We start from the raw sequence: 10,204 nt of genomic DNA, 5'->3' as shown, positions 1-10,204 counted from the left end.
ACGTAAATTAGCATTTTTTCTATCGAATTACAAATATTAACGGCTTAATTCAATAAAACTAGATCAGCCAAGTACAACAAGAGATGCGCTTTTGCTGTACCCATGTCTGTAATGGACATAATCTGCATACATTGAAATAAATTATGCATTACTTTTACTTTTAAACAAAGTGTTTAATAATTATGAAAATATATTGAGATGTATAATTAAAACATCAACAAGTAGATCAGGAAATTCTGGAGTGGTGACCTTGAAAGCCAATATGCTACACCTTTTATGATAATGATGTTCTTCCGTGCAAATAAGACGACCGTAGTTTTCTTCCTATGTACGGCAATGCCTATAATCCTCTCCCACTAAACAACTACTGATTTACTAAACAACTACTATATTCCCACCGATTGCAAGAAAAAGTGACCCGACTATATAATCGAAACTGTTCCCGCCGAATCCCTAGTATCTAGTTATTTAAACACCAATCAACCCAACGTGTAAATATACGTTACTCAAGTGAACTAAAACAATATATTTATTTTAATTTTCTACTTTTTTAAGTGTTTATAGTTATCCACACTAATCAATAAAATGGCTCAAATTCTAAGGGTAAGTAACTGATAAAAGTTTCAAGAATGAAAGAATTATGAAAGTTTTAAATTTATTAATAAATTATATTGTAAAGTTCGATTTTTTAATCTCATATTTTTGTACATATACTTTAAATTATATACCAATGAAATTATACTTATTTATATTTTTAATATCATTAATTCTTATCAAGAAAAAGTCTATCATAGTTAACAACGCAATTTAGTTATCTTTAGGGTTGGTTTTTTTTTAGAGCATGAATCTTCATTTCATCACAAAAGTTATTTCATCATTTTATCTACGGTAATTTAATTAAAAATTAACTAAATTTTTAAATAACTTTGGGGGTTCTTGGAAGATGAAATTCCCTCTCCTTCAAAAAAAAAAAATTCCTAATGTGTATTGTGGTTGACATTTTTTGTTTTTTGTTATGGATTCTTCAATTGTAATAGTTTTTAAAGCAAAAGATATATTTTATCATTAATTAATGACATAATGTTCAATGGGTATAGTAATGATTTTTTCGTAAAACTAATGCACAAATGTTCATTAATCACACTTATGTAGAATTTTTTACTATAAGTTAAAAAAATTCATTAAAATTAAAATACCAATTAAAAATGTATCCTACCTTAATTTTTCTATAATTTATTTAATAGTAAGTATGGCTACTAAAATATATAACTTTTTATTCAATCAACAACATTCATTTGCGAACGAAATAATTTTTTTTTCATAGTTTCTCTTAGAAGTTATTTTTTACAAAAGATTGCTTTAATATATTTACCTCCCAACAATGTTAACAAGACGAGAGTAACAAGATATAATACTGTTTTTATTTTGTAACTTAGTGTATATCTATTGGAAATTGTAGGACTGTAGTTACTATAGTATAATAATGTAGTAGTATAACAGTATAATAAAAGAAACGATTAATGTTTTTATATCAATGTTGTTTATTACATAGTCTTTTGTAGCAGATTCAGTTTTTAATGTTTCAAAATATCAGCAATAAAATAGGTTATGTGGTAAAAATTAAAAAAAAATTGGCCCAAAAAAGTAAAGTGAAGATTGTTTAGTTTTAACCATTAAAACATATTATATTATATAAAAAAAAGTGGCAACTTGACGAATATTTTATTTAGAGCATAGCGTGTTCTAGTTTAAATAGTAATTTTTGAATTAATAACTATAGTCTCTTAAACTTAAATAAAAATATGAATAAAATAATTAAAACTAGTCAATTTCTCTTATGTATTATTTGTCGGAGAAAACTAACTGACATTAAGACTAGTGACTAAAATGGGATTTTATTGTATGAGATACAATTGACTTCGCTGTAAGAATGTAGTTACGCACAACTATCACTGTACAGTTAGTATGATAATTGTTATCAGCAGTATATGCTTCGATGTTTGACGAATAAATATTTTATTGGCAAATCTCTCGTATGATCATAAAATAAGTGTCGTATATCACAAAAAGGGTAACAATCAGTGTTTATTATTTTAACCTACTACTGTAGATATCAGATAGTAAAATTTCATCAACACTGAAATATTATAGTCGAAATTCATGTAATAATCAAAAATGAATATTTAAAAATTTAATTCTAATGACTGTTGACCCATTGTTGTCTTTACTTTCTAATAAACAGTAATATTATCGGTAATAAATAATATTTTAGTTAAAGTTTAAAAGGGACATTTCAGTTAGTTAAAATCATTCAGCAAACAATTTTTATTCTGTATTTATACGTATAGAATTTTTAAATTATTACGATGAACATTAAAAGTTTATCCAAAATTCATTTTATGTAATTATAATAATAAAATAGAAGTACTAAAACAGATAAATGTTAACAAATATTTTACTATTTCACTTACATATATCAAACACTTGAACGCATGGTGCTGCTAATACAAGTTAAAAAATGCTGTTCAATTTTGCATGTAAAACTAGCAATCAATGTTGATAATTGGTCAATGCACAAGCAAACACGTCGTCGCTGGCCCGTCATTAGAATAAAATGTTGCTGAAATCGACATCCATTTCCAGTTGGGTCATGTACAATTCAGCGTATAGAAACAATTATTATAAAAATTCAACCAACAAAAATTCAATAATCAGACACGGATTTTGGAGTCGAATTTATATTTTGACAAGGCGTTTGGTACATTAACACCTTAACATTACCATAATATTCCTAATTTCGAAACGATTTAAAAATTTAATAAATCGTTCTAAATGTTGTGAACTTATAACAAAATGTATACATTTTTATATGAATCGAGGAAAGCTGACTCTCTAGTTAAGGTTTTAGTGAAAGCACTACGGTATATATTGCGCTCGAAGATTCTGGTTTTATTATAAAAAAAAAAACGATGTTCAATATATCTTAAAAAAACCTTCAAGCTTTAGAATCGTAATATTTTGTAATAGTCAATACTGCATAGAAGTCACCGATAAAAGACAGTTATTACTTATCAGAAAAATCACCAACAGAAACCAAATATTTGCAACTGATATCTGATTCAGCTATCACAATTAATAAGGTTACTTAGTTCTGATATTTAACATTTTTTACACACAAATTATTTTTATGATTATAACAGTCAAAATCGACAAAAACCAACAAATTATAATTGTCAATTTGTATTGCATGACTCAAATTCAAAATAAACCGTTACGAAATATATCATCATGCTTGGCCTCTAAATTGTTTGTTCCACCAATTTAACTTCCTGAAAGCAAATAGCAGAACTAAGTATGATAATGCAATGGCCGACTATACTAATTCCAATATTTTACATTTCCATTAATAATTACTTGTAAACCATTTATATGTCTCCATTTTTCAATACAATTAAAAGCATGGTAATCTTTTTTTATTTTTATGATGGGATTATTAATATTATACTCAGTAGTGAGCTCTTCGGTGCATTTCAGAACATCAATCTTAGGCCATTACGTGTGTTCATTAAACAAGGATAAATATTTCATCATTTTACTGAGAATTTCTCAAAAATTTTTGACCATAACTAATTTAATATTATATTTATATGTCATCTCTCACGCATCTATGAACATCAAAAGAAAACTAAGGTGTTAAAAAACAATATGAAAATATTGTGATAATTAGTAAAAATTAATGGTATTGTATTTAATTAATAGCCGCATACAGAAGATTTATAAGAATTTAATTATTATCAATTAATAATATCACTGGTTTTCTTAAAACATAAAAACTTATTCCTGCTTTTAAAAAAAAATATTTTATTTATTGTTATATAATTTTTAATCGCGTCATTATGGATTGTTATTTAAGCATTGTTATAATCAAACCTTATATATCAACATAATTATCTGTTATGGTCAGCCTTTTTGTCCTATCACAATATAATATATCATCGTCATGCAAGTCCGTCACCCAATAGCTCTGTATAATAAGTTAAATCTTAATTAAACATCTTTTGTGTCGATGATTTCACCGTGAAGTGTGTTGATATCAGCTGAGGCCATTCAGAAAATTCAAGTATCATAGACTGTAAAAATTTGCATAATACGTATTGTATACGAAAATCCCTTTGACTTTCACCTCGACTGTAAAAGAAATTATTGTGTATTTTTGAATTTTCGACCTACAGAAGACAACAAAATTCTATTCATCCTACAATAGGTGACCATTACAAGTACTTGAAATGTTTTCCCAAATAAGGTTTTTTTAATATTTTACCAATTCAATCGAAAAATTTTGAAATAGAAATAAATTTGGTTATATAAGTTAAAATATTTACCTATTAAATAAAATATCAGCGCAAAAAAATGTATAATGAATGAGATCTTCAACTTTTACATAGGATTATCATCAATATAATGAATGAAATTAATTCTGTTGTTATATCATTAATTCGACGTATACGTGGCTTTAAATAATGCTTACTTAAAAATCCTTTATACGATTTTCAGTGAAAATACGTATTACCACGATTTTTAGACATTAAAACCTGTATCGAACAAAACTGACTTATAAAATTGTTTTGAGCGACTAATACAAGTTATATCTTTTATCAAGAAAATTTTTAATGGCTGCTATTTCATAATTTCCCGGATGAGCTAGCTAATGATTATTCTTTTTTGTAAATTTCATCACCCAGGTACAACCAGTTCAAAGATTGTCATTAAAAAATGATCAGTGAGAAATTGTGAAACAGCCTCCTCAAATTCCAACAACCGGACAAAATGTTAAATTCTACTTAATACATAAATTCGACAAAATAATTTTAAGCGCTATTTTTATTAAAAAAATGTGTTTGAAAATAATCAGATACTCTGGTGCCTTCTGGGCACCACAATTAAAATCGTGCTAGAGGTGTTATGCTGTCATTCTATTTTTATAACTTGTTGAGATATAATTTATAAGTATACATATTAATATTACATAGAATAGAGTGGAAATTTGTTTTTATACACAGTTGACATATGTAAACGATCATATTTATTATTATTGTTGTGCAGTATTACACTAATAGAACATGAATATTTGTTGAGTAATATTTTATACGATAGAAATATTATGTACATGTTTTAGTGTCTATGCTAAATGACCGGTCGGTGGACCACGTGACATTGCTCCATGCAAATCTAATGCACGTTTTTTGTGTGTCAATGTTACTATTCAAGAGCACCAGAACGATTTCACATTAGCTGAGTAGCTTACATAAACACTTAGGATGTAAAACGAGTAATAATTTTATGAACACAAATTTTTCTTGGCTCATCGACTTCATTAGTTTTCGTAATAAACTCATATGACTTAACTAACATACTGATATTTAATATAATAGTGAATATTTTTCATTCATAAAACTTGAATACTACATAAAAATATAACTGAATCTAAATTTATCGCAAAATGAAGAAAGTTGTCTTGTTAAATGAAGAAATTTGAAGACCTTGTTCAAAAATGAAAAATAGTTTTGTAACTCGTGAAAAATTTCGCAAAAATAATTATATAATATGTGTATCAACTTTGAGATTTAAATTATGTCACAAAAAAAAAAAAATTATCTGTTAAACAATAACGATAATTAAAAGTAAATAAACTGATCTGAAGAAAAGTATAGTTTGTCTTTTATTTAAGATTTATACAAACTTGAATTATTTTTCAAAAACTATTTGTATTTCATTGTTATGAATATCACAGAAAACTCAATTATCGAACGTGTTTTCTTAGTTTTGTATTCGAATACTTTGTGTTCGTAACAAAATAAATGTGAAAGTGTTTCGGCATTAAAATACTTAGTTCAGATCAAAATGAAATTGATGTACGATCTAGTTTATAAATGTTATTTTAATTGCAATTATGTTTAAGACATAAACTGATTGGAAGTATTTTATAATTATATTATATTATACACGTTTATCATGAATATAATTTTATTATTAACTTTTATAAACAATGACAATAAAATAATACCATTATTAATAACTATAATAAATATCAGTAATTAAACGTAACTAATAACTTAACTGGCAAACCCAAGATTTTTTAATCAGGGCGGTATTAATAGCAATTTTGAGTAACTTTTTTTGGTTAGTTTTATACGATCAATGTAGGGGAGTTAAGCCATTTCATATACATATTTATATATATATTACATACATATATTTTATTCAACAGGTTTTTGTTGTCTTGTTCGTTGTAATTTGCCAACTATATTTCACATCAGCTCAATTTGATGGTTTTGAAGATTTCTTTTTACAACAAAAAGCTCCTCAAAACTCTAGAGATCCTAGAGAAAACAGAGGTAAATCTTACTGAACAAAATTAAAATCAGTTAAAAATACATAAAAATTTAAAGAAATTGTCGATTTGAGTTTTATCATTTTTATTATTTATTATGTTACTACTTTTAAAGGTCCAGTGTTGTTTCCAGCAACTCAACCAGGAGGTGAATCAAGTGGTGTTATAGTTGGTGCTTCTGGTTTTGGGTTCGTGCCGAACAATGGGAATAAAAGTAAATATTACACTTTTAAATTATAATTAGCTCATTTGCATATTATAAAATCGATTTTTCCTATTATTATAAATAATAAAAATATTTAATGGAATTTTAATAGACAAATAATGATAATTTATTAAAGAAATTAACTATCGTTTCTTGTTCTAAAATACTTCAATCAAATTTCATTATTTTGAAACCAACTAGTTGAGGAATTCAGTAAATATTTATCGATACAAGTTATTATTGTTAAACAGTTGTCTCTTTAGTTTTACGTTGTAAGTCTTAGAAACCGCCAGTTAACCCTTTCAAGCCAAAATATTTCAAATAATTATCTACGGGGTCGCTCTCGACCGCTGTCCAAATATAAATACTTGTATTGTGCATCACCATATTCCATTTAATTATTACCACCAATGATTAATCCTACTCGATTTGATGAATTATTCGGATAGTTAAACTAAGATTTTGAGTGGGCTATCTTGTGCAATTATAAAGCGTCAAGAATGTTTAGTAAAATACAAAGAGAAATACCCTATTGAATATCACGTGTAGTATTTAATATATCGTAAAGGAAGCCAATCAATAGCTAATTTGAACCCAAACTCAAAGGGTACAATACAATGCGACTCTGACCACAGCAACTGATGCTAATCATTTGCGTACATTGATGTTAATATATTGAATGAAGTATTTCGAATTGCTGCTTTGCTGCCATATCGTTATAATAACGTATAATATCACCTCCCTTTGCCTAAGGCGAATATGAATTCCTTTGTGTCCATCTGGGTGAGCTTTAGTAGAAGGCACAAGACGCTAATGAAGACGTACCGATAGTATTAGGAATATAACACGTTCAAATATTAAAGTACGGGCACAATTCTAGAACGCTCCTGAGACTTCAAAGACAATAATATAATGTAACTTTCAACTTTGTAAACGGTCAGAAAACCGTATTAATGTCGTTTCGTACAATGTATGATTTGGTCGAGAAGGGTTAGTTGCTAATTTGTCCCGAGTGATGCATTATATTACATTATTATTAGGGCTTAAATAAAAAGGCGTTAAAATGTTTGATGTAGCTTATATAATACTAAAATGATTTATATTACAACTTATTCTTCCAAATTTAAAATGTTAAAAACATGAAATATATTAATTGTTTTTGTTAACAGGGCCACAACAAGCAAACATTTTTAGTTTTTGGTAAATCCAGCTGATGAAATGTAAGTTATTTGATTTACCTAGGCTATTGTTACTAATGGAAAACAAGTTATGTTATATTCAATCATTCAACTGTAAATAATAAGATCTCTACATCACCATCTTTAAAGTCTATACGATACGAATAAAAATTACACAAATACATCAATCGAAGTTATAGTTTAACTATTTTAAATAGAAACGATGAAAATAAATTGTTCATTAGTTTAATCTATGACACAAAAATAATGTAATTAAAAAATATTTTGTACAAATTAAGTAATATAATTTTAATTTATTACAATTGTACATACATTCTATGAACAAGATGATAAAATGTTAAATAATTTATTTGGTAAAAACTTACTTTTATAAGAAAATTATGAGATAAATTTACCAATATTTAATTTAATATTTTTAATAAATAAGTTAGGTCCTATTTTAATATGTATTGATAATCTATTTTAAATTATGATGTATGCAAACAACATATAAGCTCATAAGTTAAGTTAAAGTATTACGTCTAATAAAGTTAACTATTACAATACTTGATTTTTTAAGAGACTTTTTTTTTTGCTCATCAGCTAAAAAATTTAAATAAAACGTGATATATTAACTTCTTAAAACAAAATTGAGTTGACATTTTTCATTTACGGATTGTTACACCTTCTACATCACAAATTAAAGACTACTATTAGTAAATAATAATTATTTACTATACTGATTATTGATTAATCAATTATTTATTATCGTAAATGTTATAGATCCGCATGAAATGATATTTTTAATATTAAATAGCTTTTATATAAATATAACACAGCTTTATTTTCACATTGAAAAATACTTAAATCAAAGAATTTTTTCATAAACAGTTGAATATTTGTTTACGAACAATTTTTAAATATTCGACGATGGAAATATACAATATTCAAGATTGTTTTTTATATATTTTATGGAATACGTATAGTAATTTCAAAATACTCAATTAATTGTATTTGGTTAAGATTAATGTAATGTAATGTAATTATAAATTATAATTTTATTTTTACTTATTGTAAAATATAAATGAAATATGAGATACAAACATATGCGTTATAATAATAATTTAAAAAGTTTAGTATTTCTATAATTAAAATTTTAATACTTATTATTTAAATTGAATGTATTTACATATTTTTCTATTTTTACAATAACACATTAAATGTATAAAATATGTAAGTATAATAAATACATTCAAATTAGTTAATAAAATATTATTTATTTATTATATTTAAGACGAATCGTTTTAATTTTATCATCTTTTATTTTATAAAATAATTAATATTATTGTTTTGTTATATAATTATACAGTTAAAGTCACGACGAGTAAATAATGAAGAAAGATGTGTCGGTGCAGAGTAACCTGAATGTGCAACGAAGCACATAGGACATAATATAAGAATTGAATTTTGAACTAGTTTTTTTTGTAGAATAATAAAAATTAATAAGTAATCATTTCTCCGTGTTATTAATTAAATGTTCATGCATACGATTTCTTTTTGTCACATTAGCACAAAACACCTGCCGGAATCCTACGTAATTATACAATACAGACAGTCAAAATTTCAATAAAATTATACTTACCAATCAACTTAGCTGGTTTCAGTATTAAATGAATAATGTGTTATGTAAATAATAATTTTTAATTTCGTTTTTTAAAGGAAAAAACTATTATATTAGTAGAATTTATTTATAAAACTATAAATTATCATATTTTTCATGTATTACTTATATTTCAAAAATAGATTTCATAGGAAGAGTTGTGGCGTAACAAACCAATGCAAAATATCCAGTCAGATTTAGTATGACATAAAATATGTTTTTCGTAGGTATATGTCTTTCAAAAGAAGACAAAACGATAATCCTATAAAAAGGTACTTTACGGATTGTCGATGACGGCATTACAATAACATTTTCTATGAGACATGAATCTTACAATCCACTTTTTTTGACTTAAGGGAGAATGTTATAATATCAGACGCAGACATTTTATATTGAATACTACATATAAAAACACTTTTATTTATTATAAAAAAATCTTTTATCATTCAATTTTATCATAGTTATCAATATTATGATTCTACTAAACCACTAAAATAGATTTACTAAGTAAGATGTTGAGTTATATGAACATAAATTAATCTGTATCTATAATACATAAAACTTGAAATCAAGAACTATTTAATATTTTTAAATCATATTCATACAAAAAATTTACAGTAAGTTTTGATTTAAGATATAAACATTAATTTTGTCATATTTCCTTCCTCATATTATACCATATCATAACCTCAAAGATAATCTTAGTAAAAACTGATAATAAGTAAATAGTTTGACACGGTACCTTATTTGTAAAATATATCGACTGTTTG

The 10,204-nt window shown here is 25.5% G+C and overlaps 1 protein-coding gene across 1 annotated transcript; it reads left to right on the top strand.

The window, feature by feature from the left end:
• Positions 1-447: 447 nt before the first annotated feature.
• Positions 448-9,287, top strand: LOC126900779 (uncharacterized). Its single transcript, XM_050676713.1, has 4 exons — positions 448-603; positions 6,269-6,395; positions 6,507-6,605; positions 7,766-9,287. The coding sequence occupies exons 1-4, from the start codon at positions 586-588 to the stop codon at positions 7,798-7,800; spliced, it is 279 nt and encodes a 92-aa protein (XP_050532670.1). The 5' UTR covers positions 448-585; the 3' UTR covers positions 7,801-9,287.
• Positions 9,288-10,204: the final 917 nt, after the last annotated feature.

This window comes from Daktulosphaira vitifoliae, unplaced genomic scaffold (assembly GCF_025091365.1).
Source record: "Daktulosphaira vitifoliae isolate Bord-2020 unplaced genomic scaffold, ASM2509136v1 Scaffold_3, whole genome shotgun sequence".
NCBI lineage: Eukaryota > Metazoa > Arthropoda > Insecta > Hemiptera > Phylloxeridae > Daktulosphaira > Daktulosphaira vitifoliae.
This window is presented reverse-complemented; position numbering and strand designations above follow the sequence as displayed.

Bases quoted from the DNA above. Each gene is read 5' to 3' on its own strand.
- LOC126900779 (XM_050676713.1), top strand. The intron at 6,396-6,506 runs GTAAATCTTACT...CTACTTTTAAAG, and splicing joins AGATCCTAGAGAAAACAGAG to GTCCAGTGTTGTTTCCAGCA. The intron at 6,606-7,765 runs GTAAATATTACA...TTTTGTTAACAG, and splicing joins GCCGAACAATGGGAATAAAA to GGCCACAACAAGCAAACATT.